We start from the raw sequence: 25693 nt of genomic DNA on the forward strand, positions 1-25693 counted from the left end.
CAATACTTCAGCTTGGTGTGTTTTTCATTTTCAATTTATCAATTTTGGTGTTCATCAGTTCACAGCGTTACCGAAGCTATGGTAGCATGCTATTTTGAGAGAAGAATCCAGAGGGAAACTATTGAGTGAGGTCTGAACTTCTTTTACCTATGAGGGTGAATCAGTAAACGTGCCTTCGCTCCCTTTATTGCTCAAAGACATCTCCCAAGGGCTCCAGCACGCCCGCCACCTTCGTCAGGATAAACGGCTTGGATAATGAATGAAAAAAAAAGTAAAAATATTTTTGATAACTTGTGTATTCCGGCCAGTATGCTTTTTTTCCGTTTCCTAAGTAAGAGCTTCGTTTTATTTTGAAGTCAATATCAACTACTTCCGTTCCAGATCTTAACTTGACGCGCTGGCGAACATCTTTGCGGTCACAGCAGTGATATCAGACTTCTCACACAGACACTAACACACTCACACGCACACGCACACGCACACGCAAACAGCGTGACGAGAGAAGGAAGAAATTGATCAGCTTTTGTCTCCCGGTAGAGAGCCAAAGCAATCTCCCGGTAGAGGGTCCATGGAGAGCGGATCCCTGCTTGTGTGTACCCGGGGCAGCTTGATCGGATGCCGCCGTTAGCTGTTCTCCATCCAGCATTAATTGGTTGACCGATGGCTCCCAAACATGCGCTCTTTCCCAGAAGGGGCGGCGGCGGACGGAAAAAGATTCCAAAAGAGCAATTCTCGCCGTGTCTCGTGGCACGGAACCTGGAAGCTTGGACGCCGAGACAGGAGAAGAGGAGGCGGGCGTTGGGCGGGATGCTGGCCCGGTGCTTTGTGACCGTCGGTGCGGTGCTGATGCTGACGATCCAGTGCTCCCTGGCTGCTGATGGTGAGACGCTGACGCTTCATGTCACCTTTATTTACGCTCTTCATCGCCAATAAGACAAAAATCAATCTTTGTGTAGTGGTGTGCTGTGTCTTGAGTCCCATTTGAAAGAAGTGAAGCTTTTTTAAGGACGTTTGACCCGACGGTTATTGAGTGGGAAAGCTTGTTTTTACTCTTGGATACAGGTACAGCTCTTAAAGATAAATGTTGTTGTGTTTGGAACAGTTGATGTTGTAATCTTGCGGTGTACCATATTCTGCTTTGGGAGAAAGACAAAAAGAAATCAAAAGAACTAGACCCTTTTTGGTGCTTGGATTTTATTTTGGGCATGCAAATAAATGCTCTACATGGTAATATTTGTATTTGGGAGTTATGTTGTCAGTAGTCGTTTTTTAAATAAAATAAAAATTATAGTTATAGCTAAACATATCCTAAATGGCATAATCAGATCGACTGATCTTGGAATGTTCTCTTCTATATATATATTTTAAACAATGTATCACCTTGTCTCTGCATGTCTTATGTAAACAACCTCCACCCTATTTGAGTTCTATTTAAAGCATGTGTGATTGAACACCACTTGTTCCAAGCATCCCCAAACGCGCATTTAGAGCGCAGAGTGGGCACACAAGCAGACCCAACAACACTGACCGCGCTCTTGTAATGCATTCCGGGAAGTCAATTTTATTTCTTTTATTAGTGTTATTCATTCAAGGAACATCAAGCTTCTAGTTTTTCAACCTCCAGCATTTCCATCGGGGACGTTTCATTGTCGATGCAGATCAATGATTTATGGTTTCCCCGTCCTCGAGGCATATGCAAAGGAAAAATAACACGCACCAAAACAGCAGTAAAGACCTTCACGTCTGACTTCAGCTCTTGCACAGGACCGCCTGTCTCATTAGCCTTTGCATGTATCAAATATGACGCCTTGAAGACGGAATTTTGTTGTAACTTTTACACGTGTTCTCACAATACAGACAGAAAGATGACAGATTTCATATGGTCCATAGGGTCAGTACGGGTTGCGCAATATCCAGATACACTACTTTAAAAAATGTATCTGGATTACAGATAATTTTATTTCTTGCAGCCACTTGAAGAAATAAAATTGAGGAACAACTTTTTTTCAGTGTATATTGCACAGACAAGTTTCCAAAACTAAAGTTCCATTGGGATTTCCCAGCGCTGATGTGCTTTGCATATTAAAAGATAACTTTTTGCACAATTCATAAAAAAAAAAAATATATATATATATATATAATGCTTGGTTTTAGTACACTGCAAAAAATGGGGAGTGATATTTACTTGAAAAATCCAAGTAAAGTTTTTTTCACTCAGAAATTCTAAGTAAAATTTAGACATTTTGAATAAATTTTAAATTTAAAAAGTAACTTGAAGGTTGAAGCCATTTTTTTTCATACACAGGGCAACTCAATACAGTGTAGGACCGAACCGATAACCACAAGGTTGGGAGATGACCCCTCTACACATGAGGCATGCCACTGCTACTGTGCATATACACTGATACACTGTACAGTAGTGTCAGATGGATCCCCCGGAATGACGGTTTTTAGCCTATTTTTGGAGCAATATATTCCTTCAGTCACTGAGCTCAAGTGTAGAATGGCCGTGTCCATCTCTCAAGGTTGTGGGTTCGATCATCAATCACGTTGAGTAACCTTGTGTATCGAAGACAGTGTTCCTTTGAGTGACTTTTTTTTTTTTAATTCAATAAACGAGCAAAAGTCACTCAAAAAAATCTTCTCGTAAAATTTACTTGGAATGTCTGAGTGAAAAAACTTTTTTTTCAAATAAATATCACTCCCCATTTTTTGCAGTGTAGTCATAGCCCTAGACTGAAAAAAATGGTGTGTTGAATTTCATCCATTCATGCATCCATCAATTGTTCGATCCGCTTCTCCTCACGAGGGTCTCGGGCGTGCTGGAGCCTATCTTCGGCCAGTAGGCGGTGTACACCCTGGACGAGTTGTCAGCCAATTGCAGGGCACACAGAGACAAACAACGATATGCTCTCACACTCATACCAAGGGGGAATTTAGAATGTCTAATCAACCTACCGCGTGTAATTTTGGAATGTAGGAGGAACCCAGAGAACCCGGAGAAAAGCCACGCATGCATGGGGAGAACATGCAAACTCCACACAGGGAGGCCGGAGCCAGAATCGAACCCTGCACCTCTGAACTGTGAGGCCATCGTGCTAAACAGTCACCCTCTGTGCCACCCTGTGTTAAATGTTCTCAATTTTATTTTGGCAAGTGCTTGCACAAAATAAAACCATATTTGTCCAGATGCGTTCATTAAAAACCTATCTGCAACCATGCAGATGATTATAATTTGTGCAACCAATTGAGTATAAATAAAATTGTAGAATATATACATTTATAGATAAAATAAATAAAATTAATATTTTTTCATTTTTTGTACTGAAAAGAGTTTTTGTAGAACTTCCTTCCTATATTTAATTTCCTTAAGTGTTTGTATGAATTAAAATCTTCTGGATCCCGATTCATTTTTTAAGTAGAATATAGACAACAACGTGACAAAATCAAATTGAGAACATTCAACACACCATTTTCTGTGCACCGCCTCTCACCCAAAGTCGGCTGGGATAGGCTCCAGCTCACCCGTGACCCAAATGAGGACAAGTGCTTCCGAAAATGGATGGATGGATAGTTTGCAGTTGCATATTGAGAAGTGTTTTGTTTCTCATCTTGTGCTTTTTGGCTCAACTGATTTGAAACACTTTTCAGTATGATGCAGTGTAGTTCTTCACCACTATCACAAAAACAAACCAAAATATTCCTTAGTGTTGTGTTTACCAACCTTTATTAAGCCAAGGTATATATTTGACATTAGAATAATAAGACACCACCAAACCAAAATGTCACAAAATGTGGATACATTGGTGAACAATTACTTGTTCCCGAGCACCTCCTTTAGATCAGAAGAGTGTAATAACATAAAAGACGATAATTACACATGACGTGTGCACCTCCACAATCTGTTCTTATCTAGGATCGCCATGGTGATAGTCTCCTTATTCTAATCCACTTTTACATTAAAGTGTCAGTTCAAGGTGACCCTTTCAATGATCAACTTCAATTATGTTTCAAATGCAGCAGAATGCTTCCTGCTGCTGGGTCGTATCATTTGGAATATGTATTAAGTAATACATGCTTCGAAATTTGCAATTGAAACAGCATTTTGTGCAAGACTTTTGCCTACCTTAGCAAACACAATTTTATGAAACTTTTCATCCTTATTTCAAAAGATAGAAATGGAAAACAGAATTTGCATGCTTATTTGATGAGAGGTCACAACAAAAAAAGAACATTATTGGTCAGACATAAATTCCGCAAGATTGCTCGCACAGTTAAGAAAGGTTTTTCTGATGGATCCTGTTTGATTGTGGGACAGCTTTTTGCGATTGTGCTTTATTTCCTATGTGGAAAATGCGAGTTTCCACTAGAGGCTGCTGTGATTGGTGAACAAAAACTAGCTCAGCTACTTCAACCTCTCTTCTGTGCCATATTGTATCATAAAGAAAGAGATGATCATGTTAAGAATAGATTTCAAAATGAATACAGAAAACTCAGAAACTTGGCAACCCTTTTGTATAAAAAAACACTCTTGGCAAGCCACTCGAGTTAAATTTGAGAAAATGGCCCACTTGTTTGTAACCTATTCTCTTTTATATCCTACTGCTGAAAGCAAGATGGTGTGGGTAAAGATTTGACTTTCTTCTAAAATTCAACACTTACCTGTGTTGTTTGGTGGCGAACGTCATTGTGGTCTTGTCCTCTCAATTCCCCTTCGCTGGGAGAGAGCATGTAACGTGTATGAGCATATTTGTGTCTGGCTGGCTCATACACTGCAGTTGTATGTTTTCTTTCACAGGTTTTCAGAGATCTTTGTGAGCCATGAATAGCTGAGATCTTTTGGTCTGCGTTACCATGGGAACAGATCTGCGATCTGTAGTGGTCTCACTACGTGTTTGTATTTGTCAGTCAGTGGTTGGAATAACACGAGAGCACATTCTACAGTCGCTGAGAGTCTGGTGCTGGAACACACATTTGGACATCAAGTGCAAGAACTTTGCGATTTTAATCCAAGCTTTTTGATGCCAGCTGATAAACATCTATTCATGTCGGCATTTTGAACTCACTTGCTGCTTCACAATTGTGAATCTTTGTTCATGAGGTTCTTTCATATCCCTCCATAGAGTGTCTGTCTCAAATGGTGATAAACCTTAGATTGAAATTTGTTTCAATAATAATTTAAAACATGATTCAGAGTGTGATGAATCATTAATACACTCCAAGCACAAATAGCAGTTTGATTGCAGTTCCCGTGATTCACCTTCATGGTGTCGTCTGCCCCTTTGTGCGCCGAGAGATTCCACCTCATCAAAGTTGAAAGTGTGTTGCATAATTTGTGAGGTCTGCTGCAGCTTGCACTGTGAGTCGGAAGGGATGCCACAAGTGCATCTGTTGGACAAACTCGTCAAACACAGAGTGGTTATGAATAGCGTTCGTTCGTTTGTCTCGTCCGTCATTGATTATGCACACTCCACTTTTCTTGTCTTTGTGCTCAATTGAGAGGAACGTAAAGCTTCAACAACGACCATCATATCAGAAAAACTACTAGCCCATCAGAGGCTATGTTTCACTAATATAATGCCATGTGAGAGATGGTGGATACTTTATATTTCAAAGTCTCTTCTTACACAATTCTTTAAACTGTCAATTTGCGTTAAAACACACCTAAAATGTATGCAGAACAATATTTCTGATTGTGTGTAATGATTGCGTAAGACATGGATTGCTAGCCTTTTGCGGTGGCATCCAAAAAATAAAACAACACAAAAATTCCAATGCGTGATGAGCAGAGGTCTCAAGTGATGTCATCGCGTTTGCCTCCAAATGCAGAAGTGCAAGACAGACAGTATACAGGTTAGTTTTCCAGAAAGGTTTGGATCGCAGATTGAGATGATGCTCGTGTGATTAAAGAAATCATTGCAGTGATAGAGGCACACTTGTCTGGTTCCTCTCTGAGCAGATCTTTGAGTGTTATTTCTTTCATCTGATCAAAAGTTTGAAATCTGCTCTGAGCAAATGATTCTTGTGATGCCTGGAGTGAGAAAAAAATAAGGAATTTTTTACTGCGTTAGGAAGCAATGAAGAAGCAGAAGAGTTTACTGCCTCATTCAGTGGCCGACTAAGGTTGATTGCATTGACTTCCCGACTATACACGTACGCACACGTGTTCAGGAGTAACGCCATTTTCATTTTATTCATACTGACCTTTTGACCTTATCCTCAATTTGTTGTCATTTGCCTTTCTGAGGAAATTAATGCCTTCCACTAAAGTTAATTATCTTAGAGTTTGGGGAAAAGTGATAACCTGTCTCTTTTTTATGCACCGCTGTATAGACTCGCATTTTCTGTAAAACACTTTATGTGGGGATTTTTTTCCCGACATTTTCAATATCTTTTTTTACAAGTTTGAGTCTCAGTCAAATATGAACACTCAGTTTAAAAGACATGAGCGACTAAAAATCACTTGAGGTAGCCTTTATAATTTATTAAGATGGCTATTCTTCAAAAGCTTGGCAAGTAGGCCCTGAATGACTTTGCCGCAGTTTGAGGACACAATTTCTTGGCCAAGTGCAATACATCTTGTGTTAAGACAGTTTTACTACTATTATGTAAACTATTAAGCTATGTTATTATTTTGTTATGTATTTACAGTACCATAGCCAATCACCTAAAGAAATCAAACTACAAAATGAACTGGAGATACTCATGTCAGTCATCTTTTTCCACTGTTGCTGGACTATGTGAAAGGGGATTGGATTTCCGGCTTCAGGGGACAAAATCACGACGTGGGAAAGGAAATAGTGGAAAACCGAGTAGGACCGAAAGCAAATTTGGCCCAGGGCTCAAACGTCGACAAATGCAAACACCCGAGCCTCTCGTACAGTCGTGCCAAACATATTTTCTTCATAGGCCACATCGTAGTAAGAGTTTCTCTCTGAGGGCTGTTGTGACTGCGAAAACCACACAAATGCACATCATTGTTAATAAACTTAATTTGGTTGCGATGATACAAATTGCTAACAAGTTGAATTTTAATTCAGAAGTCATTAAGAAACCGTGGCAAACTAATATTAAGTATTGTATGCAACTATAGTCCAATTAGTATTAGAAAGGCATTTGGTTTAAAAAAAAAAGGGGGGGGGGTTCTAAGATTTTTTTGGATTTTGGAAAATCTCCAATTTCAAAACAGAGCTTATGCCAAAAAGAATAGAACAAACTGTGGAAGGAGCTGAAAGATAACATTTGGATTGGAGCAAGTATCCTTCAAACCTGAAGCAACTGGAGCAATTTGCTCGTGAAGAGTGGGCCAAAAGACGTGCTGAGAGGTGCAGAAATCTCAAAGAAAGTTGGAAAAATTGTTCGACTACAGGTATTTTCCTCAGATGGTTGCGCAACAAAATATTGAGTCAAGATTTTCATAATTTCTGTCCAAGCTCGTTTCGTGAGTTTGTTTTTACAAAAAGAATCCTGTTGCGCTACAATCCAAAAGCAGGGTCTGATTTCCTTGATTTTAATTTCTTCTTCGTATTTTATTATTATTATTATTATTGCAATTATTTTTCCATCCTTAACAGGCATGCCAGCAATTGTGTCCACGTATGTGTCCCAGCCACCATGGACTGCTCTGATTGTGTTTTGACCCATTTTAATAAATGGTGCATCCAATAATTTTCATTTGTGGCTGATAAGAGCAATGTGTGTGTTTTTGCATGTGTTCAAAATTTAGTTGAGAACACACCAACGACATTAGCCATATTGGCGACCACATAATTTTAACTTTGACAGAGTAATGGAAGGTTGAAGTCAGCCAAACTGTGACACTTTTCGGTATAATCAGCAAGGGCATGAGTCACCTTCTTCCTTACACATAATTTAGTGAACAATGGCACAGGTTTCTTATTTGTTGATTATTTGCTATTTGCTGTCAGTAGAGTGAAGACTGGGGAGCGTAGTGGATGCAGATATTTCCTTGCTCATTTCATGTTGGGTTAGAATATTTGAGGCGATTAGAGATGTGCTCTTCCATCTAAAACAGGGGTCTCAAACTAAATTTACCTGGGGGCCACTAGAGGCAGACTCTGGGTGAGGCTGGGCCGCATCAGGTTTTCCGCAAGAAAAAAATAAAAAAAATCTAATCTTCTCAAACGTCTTTATTTTTATTTTTTAACACAAAATAAGATTTAGAAATAAATAAGGAATTAATAAGAAAATAAATAAGGAATTAATAAGAAAAGTAATCAGTAATAAATAATAATAATAATAATAATAATAATAATAATGAGTCAAATGTCTGTATTAACAGTTCTTTAATCTTCTTCTGAACATGAATTGTCCTGAACATGAGTGGAACATTCATCAATCAAACCCCTACTAAAACATCGAAAATAAATTACAATCCTACCCTCGTTTTAAAGCTGAAGATGTGCCCAACAATAATCCGCGGTTCAATTTTATCCACTGTGACCAGGTAATCCTACATTTTATAATTAGTCCCGTCTGTGCTAGTGCTGATGCAAAGCTCCGTCAGACTGCACATCCTGTTCGCGCATGGGTCTCCTGTCAATCAAATCAAAATCTTGTCAAATAGCAGAGATCCTAAGCATAAACCATAGTTCTGGGATGAGTAGGCCTACTTCTGTAGTTATAAAGCTTTAATTACACTGTAATTAAAGCTTTATAACTACAGACTGGCACTTTACACTGTAAAGTGCCAGTCATATCAAATTCGCGGGCCGCACGAACATTAAACTTTCATAATAAGGCGGGGGCCGCAAACTATCATCCCGGGGGCCGCAAATGGCCCACGGGCCGCGTGTTTGAGACCCCTGATCTAAAATGATGGAATGAGTCCAAGGCTGACCTTCATGTGGTCCCAGGGAGGTGGCTGAAGCACTGCATCAGCACCTTGCACATGCTCCCTGCATTACAGTAGCCGTTACTCATGTACAGCTGCAATTCTGCGCTGTGCCGACGTGATTATGCACTGCTGGGCTTCGTCACACTCTTCCTCGAACTGATGAGAGAGAGAGGGGGGGGAAAGAACGGCAGTCAATGTGGGCTGATTATATAAAAGACCAACTTAAAAATGATCTACAGAATATTGCAACCTCCAGATATGAATAAATAACTACCTACCTTGTCAAGGACATGTTCGGCCAAAAAGATGAGGTTGGTTTTTACATCAACCATCAATCTCATTGAAAGGAAAATGTGCTGTTATTACCTGATTATGCCTACTGTTAAGCTTAACCGATCAGCGGCCAGCACTGTTATTTTTTTTCCTCTGTTGCCAGGCAGAAACATGGAAGCAGCTTGCGGTTGTTGCGCAAGGAGGTTGTGATGATAACAGACTTCAGTCGAGCTGTCTTCGAACGGGCCACATAGATCAAAATTTACACTGCAGGTCCCAATTAAAAAAGTGGTGTTTGTATGAATCTATATATTTCAAGGGATACACATATGATATGTAGCTATGTTTACATGACAACATTAAAGCATCCAAACGCATTATAAAAAGAAAAAAAAAATCTACAATGCAGTACAACGGCGACAGGTGACGGACAAAAGCATTAAAAAAATAAACTAACGTGAGTTTTCTTAAAATAGATTTATTAGTCTAAATTCAGTTAGTCAAGTTTACGTCACACGACAACTTTTTATGATCTTATGACATCAGTTCCATCCACAATTATTCCCCTTATTTACTGATCGATACACCTCTAGTTGTCTTGTTGACAGAATACTTCATGGTCTATGATTGATGTAGTTTAGATTTACAATGGTTGTTATTCTGGCCGATGTTTATTGCCAACAATTGGTATTTATCGATTACATCAAATCGCTTCAGGTATTTTTGATCTGACTGTTTAAGCGTGCGTGTATGTGCTCGCACACACCGGTGAAGGCACGTACAACAGAAAGCACCTCGTTGCTACTCTAAGTTGTACGAATAAATGACTAAAACAGAAAGAAAAGAAGAGTAATCCGATAAAAATGATTCCCCTCACTTGTATATTAATTCCTTCGTGCAAGGCAAGGCTCAGTTGCGACTATACAGATCCGAGATATCTTGGATAAACTGATTTTGTGATCCTAATTAGCCGCACTTTTGTTTTCCTTCTTATCTGTGGGGGCTGTTTCGAGGTTGCATGTTTCCTCGTTAACGTGTTTGGGGAAGGTTAATTATATTTCTGCAGTCTCAAGTGGGACGCACTGGGATGCACTCGCCTTGTTCAAAGACTTAACTGTGCATGCACGTGCACCCAATACGGAGTCAGTTGAGTGTCATGCAGTGCATGCCATGTAATGCGGCTCTGCAGGGAATTCACAGTACACTCAGTAATGTGCAGGTGTTTTGCTGTTTGATGGAGACACCGGATTACGCACGCAGTATGCATTGCATACTCTATGCTATATTCCAGATGTTGTTTAATGCAGGAAAGGTGTTTGCATTGCTATGCTTTTCACGAGAACCTGCATGATGTATAAGAAGAGGTTCAATCACAATATCACTGATATAACAAAAGGTAAAAGGCATTCAAGATGCGCAATAAAGGAAACATGGATGCAAACGCAAAATATGTTGGGGCAGAACATATTCTGCACTACTGTATGCATTTGGGGCAGTACATTTTTTCACACAGTTGCCAAACAATTAAAAAAAAAAAAAGGCTCGGGTTTCGGACTGCTAGATCAGGCATCACCAAATGGCGGACCGCGGTCCGGATCCGGGATGATTCGGACCGGACCCATGACCAATCTATGATGAATTTTTTTCAGGGCGCATTCGCAAACGTTGCCGCCCTGAAAGTAAATACGGAAAAGGCGTCACTGATTTGAGCCAATCAAATCTTTTGTTTACGATCCACTGCCAATTGCGCAGCAGACCGGAAGAGAGTTCTGCTGACTGTATGCCTTGCTAAAAAGTTAGCAAGGTCGATGCGTCTTGTTTTAAATGAATGGACGGAGAAATTTAGTTTCGTTCTGGCTGCAGCCGATTCAAAACCAGTGTGCATCATATGCTCCGAAACCGTCGCAACATTTCGAAGCGCCACTACGAAACAAAGCACCGCCCTTTTGTGCAAAGTTATCCGCTGAAGTTTGAGGTGAGCGCACGCAAAAACATCGAACTTCGAGTGCAGTACAACAGATTTTTACATTTTCGTTTACATCCCAGCGGCATGCAAACAAATATTCAGTAAAAGTATCATGGATTTTGGGGAAACATAAAAAAACTTTCAAGTGATGAGGAAGTTGTGAAGGAGTGCTTAAATGCGGTTGCACAAAAAAAACACAAAGGCCAGATGTGTGATATAATCTACCAAATCCCAATGGCCCTGACTCAGTTCCAACCCAGATTTAAGTCACTGGCAGGGCAGTCACAAACTCATTTTTCTCATTAAGAGATGTTAAAAAAATATTCAAAAAAAAAGGTGGTGTCAAAGCTCATTCGAATTAGTTTTTCATGATGACAGCCATTTTTATTGATTGTGTACTGAACATGTTGACCTGTTTTACTTGGATAATTAGGCTTTCCGTTTTTTTTAGGCTGATAACTCTTTGATTTAAGAAAAAAAAGGTAAAAGATGTTAACGCAATGCTTAGCACTTGATATATTTCTGCAGGAGATAATTTACTGTTTTTTCTGGAAGTGGCACCCTTAAATTCCTGGAGCCACATTTTCTTGAATGTGAAATAAACGCCTTATATTTGTTTGACTGGCAAAGGTGTTTAATGGGAACATTTCTAAATATTTAGTATATAAGTGCGCTCTGTTGAAAATGACTAAATATTGAAACTATATAAAAATGTCAACATAGGCTAGACATTAAGGGAAGTTGGACTTTAGTTCGGACCTTTTAATTGGAAGAAATTTTGGCCGTGGACCTCTGTGACTTTTCATTGAATACCTCTGTGCTAGATTGAGAGTTTCCAAATGAAGTCGCTCAGGTTGTCTGGCTTTTTCCCCACATTGTGAAGTCATGTTTGAACTATATGATATTTTTCCTCCGACTGCGGTATGCTCCATAGTAGGTATGTACGTATTGTACTGAATGTGAATGGACAGGCGCTTTTTATTACATTATTTACTGAATCAGTGTAAAAGTGTTGTTATAAATAAACGCAACACAATAAGTTTAATGGTTCTTGGAGAGAAATGTGACAATGTCAACAAAAACACAGTATTGCAACATCCATTCCAACAAATGCAGAGATATCAACAATTTTAATTAGTCAGCTTGTCACTCTTTTTGCTTTGCATCAATCAGTACACTCGTTTACATGCATTGTGTGTTCCTAATTGGAAAATGCTAATCATTTTCACTCTAACGGAACATATTGAACATTTTCTACCTCAAGGATTTTTCAAGGTCAGAAAATAAAATTTCTGTCAGCCGGTAGTAAGCAGATGGAGGATTAATTGGATGAAGTTTTGGAACAGGAGCATCATAAAACAAGCGACGAACGTATTACAAATGGACAGCAGATGAGGAGAGTCCACACTGTGCCATTTAATGATGCTGAGACTGCACCACAGTGGCTGACAGCTGTGCAATGCATTCGATTTACCGAAAGAGGGATGCTTGCTTGGCAAAAGCCTCTACATCATCCTCATCACCAGCAGCAGCATAATTCATCACTCATTTTTCAAATAACACATCAAATTGTTTTTTCCCCTTCTTTGTCTTCATCATTTAAAAGTGCAATCTTTCAGCAGTATTTCACAGGGCTGATGATCTGAGAGTTGCACCCAAAAGCGAAGAAGAAAGTTGAGATGTAGTTTAATGATTAACAATGCACACGAGCTGTGTCCAAGAGTGAGTCCAAGCAGGCAGGAAAGGATTCCTGGAGGCCAGAAATGCAGTCATGAGTTGAGTGGCGGCCCAAAGGATCCGTGGTGGGAGAGTTGGACTTGGGGTAACGAGGGGAGTGAGGCTCAGCAGCAAATTTTGGCAAACACAAAAAAAAAAGAAAGAGACACAAAAAAACACCTGAGCACGAGACTGTAGTGTGGGTCTCCTGAAAGAGCCCCTCCCAGCCTTAAACAGAAAATCAACCCAAGACAAGCAGGGCGGAAAACAGGAATTAGGTTCACCAAAATCAAACCACTGCACCAAAACACCACGGTATTTGCTGCATGGAAATGTGAAACTTTTTTTCCCCACAGGAGTTTGCTTAGGCGTCCAAACACATCAACAGATGGGCATCAGGCATTTGATTCGACTTCAGCATCCGAGCAAGTGAGAGAGGCGGGAGTGAAAGGGATGTAAGAGCCCAAAATGAAAATGGAATCAATCTTGGCCTCTTAAGGGTGACTGGAGGAGAAAAGGATTTAGAGCTGCATGGCCTCATCTCCTTCTGTTGGCCATGTATTGCTGCAGCTGCTCACCACCTTCCATAAAGCACTCACAGTCTGTAGGGTCTTGGAATCACAGATGTGTGTGTGTGTGTGTGTGTGTGTTTGTGCGCAGGATTTTTGTTGTCTTGCTTAAACATGCTAGTCTGTCCCGTTCTGCATCAATTGCTGTGACTGCTGACAAGCACACAGTAGCCCAGAGGCTCAACAGTGAGGTGAACACAGGACTTGGTTGTATTTTTGGACTGACAGAACATTGATTTGCAGATTTTTGGGGATGTGCATGTGTGTGTGTGTGTTTGCTTGTTTGGTTAATTCCTCTTCAGGGATTGTTTAAAAAGTAGCTAATACAGCAGAGTATTCTGAAAGTAATGTTCTTGATCACATAGTCACATTTCACAAATCCTTCTCTGCCCATCAACTTTGCATTTCTGTAAAAAAAATAAATAAATAAAAAAAAAAACATATATTTGAATTCTTTTTTTTAAGGACATTCAAAGTCGGAGTCACTGATGGTCTCATGGTACATTTGCCTGATTTGTGTGTGGGCAGCGTGGGTTTGGTTCTCACTCAGTGAGCGTGTCTATGTCTGCCCTGTGACTGGCTGGCGACCAGTTCAGGGTGTAGTGCGCCATTCGCCAGTAATCAGCTGGGATAGGCTCCAGTACCCTCCCGCAATCCTGTACAGGATAAGCGGTGTGGATAATGACATGACATTTTAGATCTGTATTTTAATACCACCATATTTTTTACTCAAGGTTATCATACCTTCAAGATCTAATATCGACCCATCCTCGATTGATACATATATTACAGAGTAACAACTCTATTATTACATTGCGCAGTATCCAGTATTTTTATTTTTATCACTTTCAGTGGACAGAAATGACAAAATGGGAGATGGATTTTGCCCCTGAGCGCATATTCCACAAACACAATATTAATCAAAATGTCATGTTTTGACTAGTGGGCCGGGAGAGAACAAAAATTTTGGGTAGACTTCCCCTCGAAACATTTTCATTTGAAAATCCGTAAACTCGTAAATTCCCATGCATCAGTTTTCCAAACTGAACTGAACCTAAGCCTATTCAAGGGAGAGAGGTGAGATACGCCCAGGCTGGTCGTCAGCCTATTGCAAGGCACATCCTGTTTGGTATCGATCATTTACATCGCATTCTCACCTTAGGAAAGTTTAGCCTAGTTAAAATGCAAGTCTTTAGAATGTGGGAGGGATTAGCAGTAAAAAAACAAAACAAACAAACACTAAACCACCCAAAAACAGAAGCACAGGCAAAATATCATTTCCATACTATTTTTTCTCTTCTCTCGTGAAAAGAAAGATGTTCAGAAAGTTTTACTTCAGGGTTCACGTCTGCAAGGTCAAACACGCCCACGTTCAAATCCTCCTTAGAATTTATCGACTCAGAAAAGAAAGCTAGCTTGGATAAGAAGACATTTTGTAGTGGTTGTTCATCGAATAAAGAAAAGAAAAACTGAAAAATGGAAAAGGATAACATTGAACATTACATGTTTTTGCTGGTGTCTCAAATATTGCTGTGGGTAACTTTCCAAAAGGTAATTATAGTTTTAGTTCTGTTATTTTTATTCTTCACAATAAGCCTTCTTCAAAATGAGACATTATTTTAATTTAAACATTAATCCTTCTGCAATATAATGTTTAGTTACATTCCCTCTGACTGCAGATTGAATTAATTCATTCAACTCATATTTTATAAAAGCTCTTTTGCTATAATACAGTAATAATCAATTTTCCAGTTAATTCGCACAATGCCGATTTTTTTTTAATCGAGAGAATATGCCATATGTACTTTATGTGATGTTTTATTGACCAATTCATCCTTGCAACACTGCTAAAATGCTTGTGTGTAAATCCAATTCAAAACTAAATTGGTTCAATCACCAAGATGAGAATTTTTCAGCAAGCCACTAAATGGACTGTGAAGAAGTATTAATGAAGCACGTAAAACAGGCACTAAAAATAACCTATGCATCCAATTTTATACACTAGAAGCTCTCATTAAGTACATATGTTGTCATCATTTAACAGCTGCTGCATCAGGGATCAGTCTTTTATCTTGTTGGGAATTTGATATTTGTATGAAACCGCCGTGCTTGTTTTTCATTTTTGCTGCTGCGTGTTTGCCACATCGCCATGTATAGAAGCCGCTCATGAGTTTGACCTCCTCCTTGGATTTTGGTCATTATCCTGCAAATTCCGTGCATGTAAATAACAGATAAGTCTAAGCGCCTTCAAAACTGGGGCAATATGGGGCATGAAAAATGTCCAGCCTGCTGATGAACATAATTATGAATATTTTATATTGAAATGATTTTACATTTTAAAATCCTATTCCTCTTGGTGCATTTTCAGCCACTTCCGTTAAACTAAAATTCTTCAGTCAGTGGCATTTAACTGAATAAATTTCCATCTTATATTTCTCATTATGTCAAAGTCAACCTGCATGGCTCCGACCGCTGTAGCTATACTGAGAATTGAAATAAATAATAAAAAAAAAAACATGCAGAATTTGGCGACAACTCGAATTGTAACCTGACAGTCAGAATTTGATTTGATTGTGATCCTGTTGAGGGGATTATTAAAATCCGGTCAGGCCAGATTTATTATAAAGTCTTTGGTGGTGATGCTGAGCTCTCCTGAGTGTGTGGCGTTGGTTACATAACAGGTAGCAACTAATTAGACTAGTCCTCATTCTCTTTAGGAAACTTTTCAATAAAGCAGAGACTTTCTTTTTGTAAATCCTACCATCTTCCTCATCACTGCAACGAGGCAGTGATCAGAGGCCGACAGTCAGATGAAAGTCGCAGTTACAAATGGAACGTCGATGTGGCTACCTGCTCAGAAAACCCGCTCACACTCCAACTCACGCGGGTACCGTGCCACCAGCAGGGACACATTAAGGGCAAAGCTACGTCAAGAGCTCAAGGCCAATCACGTGCATGCAGCTCACTCATTGGATTGTGAAGCGTCGCATGGTGCATCCTGCAGCAGTTTTGCCAGCCGTGTCTTTTTGTGGCTAATTTATATGGCGACACACATATTTATGCAGGACTTTGAAAATTGTGTGGACGTTAAAACAATTTCTTTGGAATCTTATTAGTTTCATGTCAGAGTTTGACACGTCTTATGTATTAATGACACTTAACCAGCTTTTGTGTGTATGCACATTGCGTGCGTGCGTGTGTGTGCTGTTGCTAGGGTTTGTGCGTCACACTCCAAAGAATTCTGTCCATCTTTTAGATATTCCTAACCAGGAATGGTTATTTTCAATAATTTTAGAGTTGTCTTTTTGTGTAGTATTCAAATCTATGACTGGTTTCTGAACTCAGAAAATGATTTTAAATGGAAATACAAATGTTCAACAGAGATGCTACCTAATCTATGTGTAAGGGTATTCAGCAATTCTGGCAGCAGGGTGTGAAGTTTCACACCAGGCAGACGTAACCATCAGAAAGAATTCAGATTTGCTCCCCACCCGAGTGGGGTACACACATGCCGTTATACAGACTTGATTTAAGCACGAGCCATTTGTTTGGGTCTTATCCATTGTGGTCGTTAAAGAGGTTTGTCAACCTAAAAGAGAGTATCTTTTTTACTTTGATTTAAAAATATAGTTTAAGGCTTCATGATGGAATGCCTGCCTTTGTTCTATCTTCCCTTACAAGGCCACGCCAACTGTTTGCAGTTTGTCAGACTGGCTAAATTCCAGCTCTCCCGTGACCCTGACAGGGAAACTGAAAATGAAAGTAATACCAGTAACCTCAAACTTACCGTTCAACAAAACTTTTGGAATGCATCTGCTGTGACTCGTGTAATGTTTTACATTTATTTAAACAGATGCAACCCTTTTGTATGCCGCCAATCCTGTGCGCACTGCACCATACACTGGTCGCCAATCCTCCACAGGGCATTGTTTGGAAAAAAAAAATATTATGGAAAATGAGCACATCATTTACTCATGTGGTAAAACCGAATCGCCTATTTTGTAACGTTGCAAGTTTGATGTCAGGTAACAAGAAAACATCAATGAATTGCATCAAGTGAGAGGCATGACTTGATCTGTGAGGATGTGTCACACTCCAGTTCACCTTAAGCACAGAGGAAAATAGAATCATATAAATAAAACAACACTTGTGTGATGTGCACTGCAACAAGAACACGCCAAAAAGCAGCAACTCTTATTTTTGGGCAAGCAAATCACAGTTTTGCAATTCTGTGTGACATCCCACAATAAGCACTTTGTCAAAATTAGACTTGCAGACTTGCAAAATCGAACATATTGGTTGGAAATAAATGTGGTAAATTCATCTCAATATAATTTCACTTAGGAAGATTTCTTTTCCCATTCAGTCGTCCATTTTGTGAACCGCTTATCTGATGTGAGAGCTTATTCCAGCTGACCGCGGGCGGAAGACAGACTACACCGGGTACAGTCCATCTGACGGCATGTACTGTACATTCAAGGCTCCACTACTTTTGACGCACACATTCACACCATCACGGCTGTAGGAAATGTTGCCTGCCTGCCAGCCAGATGAGTGAACCGCTACACCGTCCGTGACCACGTTAAATCCATTTGGTGTATACTGAGTGAATTTAACATTCATTAAAGTGAAATGAATTGTTAATTGTTGTTTAAACAATTCATTCATTTCATGTAATTCAATTATTCTAACTCTATTTAGAACTACTGATGGGTGGTGGGGTCTTGGAACACTGTTCTTCAGGTGGCACGGTTAGCATGATGGCCTCATAGTTCAGAGGTGCAGGGTTCAATTCTGTGTGGAGTTTACGTGTTTTTTTCGGGGACTCCAGTTTCCTCGCACATTCCAAAAACATGCATGGCAAGTTGATAGGACATTCTAAATTGCCCCTCGGTATGAGTGTGAGCGTGGATGGTTGTTTGTCTCTGTGTGCCCTGCGATCGGCTGGCAACCAGTTCAGGGTGTCCCTTGCCTGCGGCCCGAAGACAGCTGGAAAAGGCTCCAGCACGCCAGCGAACCTCGTCATGTAGACGCAGTTCAGATAATGGATGGATGGACTACTCTTTAGTAAAAGCAATGATATTGTTCATTGAGCTGGAGTTTGAAATCATGCCACGACATAGATTTTTGTCTCACAACACTGATGATAGAAGTGAGGGTGAACCAAAACGGGACTAGCTCGGTTTAAAGTATAATGATGAAACAAATGCTTTACAGGCTCGAGAGGAATTAAATTTTGATACAATTTGTCATCTTCTATTCTTCCTCAAGGGGATATTCAACTCACACTGTTGCTTATTTTTGTTGCTCATCAAACAGAGTACCACATCACTCAGTCATGTCTGAGTGAAAGAGGCTCGCAAAAAGTGCTGCACCTCTTAAACTTTGACTGCGGGGTCAATGTCTTGCTCAAGGGCATCTTCACAGCAGTTAGTCAGCAGACGAGTACCTCTCCAACAACAAGTGTCCAGCACTCCATCGCCATAAACTTTCCCTCTCCTACCCCCCTTTGGCCTCTAGGTTATTCAGTGATGTTTTTGCAAAATTACAGCAGCACTTTCTTCTCCCAAATTTCAGATAGCTGGCAGGAGCACTGCCACAGCATCAACATGAAAGACAGCTCGGCTTTCAAGAAGAATGCTCCAGCTGAATTGGAAAACTTGAAAACAACAGCAATTAGACGGGGAGGAGGCAGGGAGATCTTGGCCCAAATGAGTTGTGCCCTGACGGCACACTGAATTCTGCCAATTAGCCGACATAAGTCTTCCCAAAGGATCCATCAGTTCACTCGCTGGAGAAGTTCCAGGGTGAGGGATTTGCCAGCTAAACAGGCAAAGCTCACTGCTGACACATATTTTCTTTCTGAAGTTTACTTGTCATTGGAATTGGAGTAATACATTCGAGAGGTGAACGCCAATAGATGCTGCTTTCCGTCATAGTTATCGCTGCCAGTTCTCGTTCGAAAATAGCTCCATCTTTAGCAACTCCTTTTCTAACAGTCCAAACTACCATGCAGTTCTCGCGAGCCACACGTTTGATTTTTTTGTTTTTGTTTGTATCTCACTTTGGTGTGTCACTATTGACGGGCAATACAAGACAATTTTGATTTGACGAGCTTTTTGGTGATATTCTTTGATACCAATATTTTGTGTGATAATGTGAAGACTCAAGATACCTTTTTTCTTTCTTTAAACAACAATGTTGCTGATCATTAACTTTATCCGAGGAGCATTGTATACATTTTCTGTCTAATGTGGATGTTGAATGTGAGGCTGCAGCTGTCGAGTATTTCATTATTTGAGTATCCGACTGAAAATTCTAATACATTTCACTTTATCAAGATCAAACCACTGCCGAATGACTTTTTAAAAGAATCAATTGTGATTTATTTTTGCTCAGGTTTTGCAATGTAATATGCAAAGATTTTGTCAAGGTCGTCTTGCCTGGCCATATCTTTAAACTTCCCCCCAAATTTCCTCGGCAGTTACGGTGCAGGTGAGTAACAAATTCAGCTGTAGGAAAACAGGATAAATGCAACAAACAATGACATTCTGTAAAAGGGCTGCCATCTTCCTATTTTGAAAATAATCTCACACCTTGATCGGAATCTGAGAAACCTGAGGGTCGTCATTAGAATGTGAAGGACGGGGAAGTGGTCGACCACAAGCTGAACCGTAATTCGCTTTGAGTCTCGAGGACTCACCACCACCGTACTCAGTTGAGCAAATTCATAATCCTTCATCATGCAAAGTGCTATATTAATATGTAGACGCCAGCGTCATTATAGAATGATGTAACAGAAATGCTATATTTGGTTTAGTGTTGGTCTCTAATGCCAAAGGTCAGGCTGCATAGAACTGATCCTTCATCATGAATCTCATCAATTTTTTAGTAATTCCATTACATGATTGCATACATAAGGAAAAAAGAACAATGTACAAAATTAGAGCCACATAATTATAAACCTGTCAATAGCCGTTGAAATATTAAACAATGCCGAAGACAATACAGCATTTCTCCATTTTATACAGAGAGAGGGTTTTAAGAAGCAGATGAGACCACTGCGTAAAAAAGAGAATCAATTGACCTTTACAGCTCCCATTTCCTGATGCAACAACAGTAAAAAATGTCATTTCAAAAGGTAGAGAGAATAAAAACGCCGACTGCCAAATACACAGAGAATTCTTACTAGGAGCTAGAAGAGAGGAGCTACAAAATAAATCATTTAATTCCCACACTGAGTAGTGGAGCGTTGTGTCCCACATCACTTAGCATCGCCTATGGATTTTCATTAACTTATACTGACTCGGTCGTCTTGTCTTCGCTACATACAAAGAAATTGCGAACGACGTGCAATTTGAAGAAACGATAAGAGGAAAGACTACTAAGTAGAGCACAGGTCTCCACAAAGGCTGAACTATTCATATAAGTCGAAACATCTCATAGAGTTTCGCAACTTTCTGGTTTGAAAAAAGACAAAAGACATATCAAGAACAAAAAATGTGATAGTCAGTAATAGTTACTAGTTTAGACCTAGCAGAGGGAATAAATATGGAATCAGGATTAAAAACAACAAAAGAGCACTTCAAGTCACCATGAGTACTTTGTTGCACAGCCTCCGGATTTTCTAACAATTCGCATGTGAATGCTCATCAATCTGGCTTCAACTTTCTCTGATGACTTTTGCCACATCGGCATTGCAGGCTGGAGCCTTGTCATGGCCCACTTTCATCAACTTCCAAAGGTTTTCAATTGGATTTTCAGGGGCCTCTATGAGTCTTTCTTAAATGAAAGTTTTCAGTTTTTGATCTTTGTCTTGATAGAGTCTCAGCTTAAATAATTATTTCATCATCCCCAAATGTCTGGTCCGACACATGTTGGAGTTCAATAAACGGAGGTTCATGAATTTGTTCATATTTATGGCGAACGTCACCTAGTGTGTTTCTGCCCGATGAAGATTTTTGTGACCATGCTAGTCTCGTGAACGTGGACAGCTTTTTAAGGACAGCTTTTCATTTTACCAGGTTTCATTGATCTTGCATCGCAAGAAAATCCCGCTAAATATATGTTAAACAAGCCTTCACATGTAGGAGGATAAACCTTACTTGGCAACCCAATACAACGCTCCTCACGTGGCGCATGCATGCTCAAAATAGCAGAGGTGGGCAATTTACAAAACGTTGCCGGTCCGTCATCCTTCAGCATCCTCGGCACACATCCATCATTTTTTCAAGTCGACACAACCTGCTCAGTCTGAAATACACCTTGAAGCTGTCTATAAAAAGCTCTTATATGACCATTTGTAGCTTACAATTAGAATTCTTTAAGGTATGTACATATGAATAATAGAGACAATTAAGATCCTAATATGTTCATTTTGGATTAAACTTTGCAACTTGTACCAGCATTCCCGACATATTTATAATGATGGGAGCAACTAAAATTGAAGGCGGTACTGTGGCGTTAACATTTTTCACTACAAATGTTGAGTGTGTTTTAAAATTGAACCAAAAACTATATACTATGTTGAATTGCACTAATACTATGAAATTGTCTGGGAAAAAAAGGAATACTTGCAAGCATTTTTCACTCTTCTTGGGAACCAATCCTTTATTTTATGTAGAAGGGAGTAAAATTATATGAGTAAAATTCGGGAAATGCACTTTGCTAAAATAAACACCTCTATTTGTTTTTAATTTTGTTTTGAATTAACATTTACCCAAAACGTTTTATTTTGCTCCTCTAGCATGCATAATTTGATCTACACATTCAAAATGCACCTGGAATAGAAAAAAACCCCGCTAACGATTAGGAGGAACAACATTTTTCAGCACACCTGGACAAGACACAAAGGATTGGCGGGAGCTGGGAATGGGACGACAAGCACAGGTGAACACAATCAGCAGACAAGACGAAGGAACACCAGGAAAAACCTGAAACTAAATACGAAACCAGAATCAACAAACATTATTATGTGTTGCCATTAAGGGCTTGCTGGATTCATAAGATTTCCGAGTTCATAAATGCAACACTCTGGAGAAGAGGAAGACGAGGCATTTTCGAGTGAAAAACAGCGGCAAACACTTAAATATATGAATAAAAAAAACGGCTCATCGACTATTAAATTAAATTAAAGCCCTACTTTACATCCAAACTATGAGGAAATGGCACCAGGCTACTTCCTCTTCTGTCACTTAGCAACTTCCACCAAATATTGGTCATCTTGCCCCGTGCTGCCGCATTTGTTCCGGAGCCGTGAAAACCAAGAGCAGTTTGTAAGTTTGTAATACAATAGAATACAATTTTTTAGTTTGTCTCATTCAATAAACTCTTTTCACTTCTAATGAGCGGTGGCATATCTGAAGCTCCTTCATAACACATTGGCCTTATTTATACTATAAATTTTATAGAGCGTTGAGCTCTGTTGAACTAGCAAATGAATCAATACTCATCTACACATGTGGACTCACCAAGTACTAGCTGGCCCGCAGATTATTTGTCGGATACTCGTCGCAAAGATGGATAACCCTTAACTTTTTTTATCACTGGGGTGTGTTGTGGGATGTGCTGTGGATGCCCCACCTCGGGTGGATGCCCAGGGCAATGCCCCTTCTAGCCCCCTCTTGGCAAGCCATTGCACGGTACATCGTCTGTGCTGGTCTTTCTCAGAATGGCAGAATTTTGTTTATACACACGCAAAGAGTAGATGTAATGTTTGTGTCAGAATCCGTCTTAATTTGTGAGTTTGTGAGTGTCGTACAGTTGTGTGCCAGAACAGACTTCTTCCTCAGTGTACGTCTGCTGGCATCTCTGTGTTTTTGTGTTGTTGGCAGTGCATGTGCTAAATTAAGTGTGCATGTGTGTATTGTGCTTAGGCTGCTAGACTGGCTGACCAACTGAGTGCCCTAAGCAAGTCACATGACTGTGTAAGCCTGTCTGTTTGTGTGTTTATCTTAATTACTGCATGAGTGCAATTGGATCGCCTTTCTTACAGCAGTCAGGCACATTGTTTCAGCCTTCCTTTTGAATATTCCCGACATATATTATTGCACAGAACCACCCTTAGGTGCATACTGTTTGCACCATCTATTACAATTGCCCAAGTAGAGCTGTATCAAACAACTGTGACATTTTTTTTCTTACATTATTTTTCATGACTGATGTTTCTCTTGCAATGATGTGGACTCTGCTATAATGTATTGAGCTGTGTTTTTAAAATTGTAATTGTCTCATTTAGCAACATTAATACGACACTACTCTGATGGTGTAGCTCAAAATTAAGCATTTTTGTATTTGTAAAACAATATTTATTGGTACAGCTCTTATTTTGATTTAGGTTTGTAAAATTCACTTTCTAACGAATGATGACACTTCTCTTATAATGTCCAATCAACCAACATGTTATTTAATGCTAAATGTTGAGAACTAAGGGAATGCTAAATGTTGAGAACTAAGGGTCCCATTTACGTGATATGAACAGAAGAGGGTATTTTATTTGCATCTCAGTGAGATTCTACGTTTCCTGTGGCAACGATTCTGATGTCAAAGAAACTACCCGCACTGGGTGTGTGCACCAAAGATTACCGTCACCTTTTCCCGAAACAGAGATTTTACAGTTACACAACAGAGACATATCCAAATATGTTAAAGGTATACTTATTTAATTTTACATGAGTGGCTTGATGGGTAATATTTAATTGGTTTAATGTGGAAAAAATGCATGATAGCAGAAAAATGCACCTCTTTATTGTTATGTTTCACCATTATGGCAACATTTTCAAAACATGGTCCAACGAGACGAAACGTGTGAAAATTACTGCGGGACAATAAACATACTTTCTAGCTAGTATTAATATTTAATTTGTGAAATTTAATTCAAGCGTTTTTTTTTTTTTTCCAGAGCATTTTGGTCGAATGGTGCCCACTCGGTCGGTGTAAAAATGGGCATAACTTAATTTTCATGCCAGCGAAAATCTAGTCGAGCGTGTTTTGGGCCTTGTTGTGCGCATGACACACGTTTTGATTTGGTGACAGAAAGTAGTCTGCGCTCAGCTTAAATACAGGCGCATTATCATTTTGGTGTCAGGGGCAATGGTCTAGTTCAAAGGAATTCAGTGGATGTACTACACCTCACTGCTGGGCTTTTCTGATGCCGCCTTCAGCGCTTCTCACAAGTTGGTGACAAAAACTCTCATAGATTAAAATTTAGATCGGCTAAAACGTGGTCTATTTTGCAGCTCAGGTGGTTGATTTTAGTGTACTTAACTCATTTACTCCCATTGACGGCTAAAGACGTCAAAGATCCTTTTTTTTTTGTTTTTACTCGGCTGGTAGTGAATGAGTTAATCATGCGTGGTAGACCTCATTTATCAACAGCCACCAATGAATTTTAATCCGCATTAGGCGGGTCTTAATTTAGAACCCAAGACGGATGGAACACCTTAGGGGTGAGTAGTTCCATTGCAGAGTTATGTTTAAAAAATGTTTTTTATGTAAATCCGACAGACTCTTTTTTTCCAGTACACACTCCACACTATGGAGCAATATATGCTATTGCCTTCTGTCCTGTGATAGGTAGAAATGCAAGTCCTCAAGTATGAAGGGCAGCTCTTTTACTTGAATTACATATGTATTATGGAAGATTCTGCATAATTACCTGATATGATTCACAGGATATGTATGGATGTTTTTTTATATGTGGGTCACTCAGTAGGAGGCCAAACTACTGAGCCCAAGGGCCAAACTTCAAAAAGAAAGCCATACGACTTGAGGTCGGAAGGACATCTCCAGCTAACGTGAACTATATACCACACTTAGACATCATTAGTATTCATCCATCCTTCCATCCATTATCCAAGCCGCTGACATGTAATCAACACCAATATTTTAGCTCATTTTTTATACATTAAATTTGTCATATACATGCATATGCACACACGCACACAAATATATTTATAGTTATTACACACTGTGTAATTTCACAGTGTAAAATCAGTCCTTATATTGATTGAGTTCTGTTCCGCTGTGTAATCAATATTGGTTTGCATTACATGATGCACAGGCCAGTACACTTTTTATCTAACTGTTATGTGTGTTGGTCAAAGAGTGCATCACATTTTTGTTTTCTTTTCTAAAAAGCAAATCATTCCTTTAAAAAAAAATGCTTTCATATCCGGAACAGCATTATTGACATTTGTTTTGAAAATTCAAACTTGAAATGTCACATTGTTTTTTTTGCTGCCATTTTAACGCTGGCAACAGCAAAATGTATTTCTATTGTATCATCATCCATCAGCTCATCAAACACTCATG

The 25693-nt window shown here is 39.5% G+C and overlaps 1 protein-coding gene across 3 annotated transcripts in view; it reads left to right on the top strand.

Moving 5' to 3' along the window:
* The first annotated feature begins 416 nt into the window (after nucleotides 1-416).
* Nucleotides 417-25693, top strand: part of kiaa1549la (KIAA1549-like a) — a 99148-nt gene continuing 73871 nt past the window's right edge. For all 3 annotated transcript variants that reach the window (XM_088298755.1, XM_088298756.1, XM_088298757.1), the window contains exon 1: nucleotides 417-880. In XM_088298755.1, the coding sequence (XP_088154881.1) occupies nucleotides 661-880 (220 nt within the window). In that variant the 5' untranslated portion in view covers nucleotides 417-660. The remainder of the gene's footprint in view (nucleotides 881-25693) is intronic.

Source organism: Idiotropiscis lumnitzeri, chromosome 6 (assembly GCF_059441095.1).
Source record: "Idiotropiscis lumnitzeri isolate Australia: NSW breed Sydney's pygmy pipehorse chromosome 6, RoL_Ilum_1.0, whole genome shotgun sequence".
Classification (NCBI taxonomy): Eukaryota; Metazoa; Chordata; class Actinopteri; order Syngnathiformes; family Syngnathidae; genus Idiotropiscis; species Idiotropiscis lumnitzeri.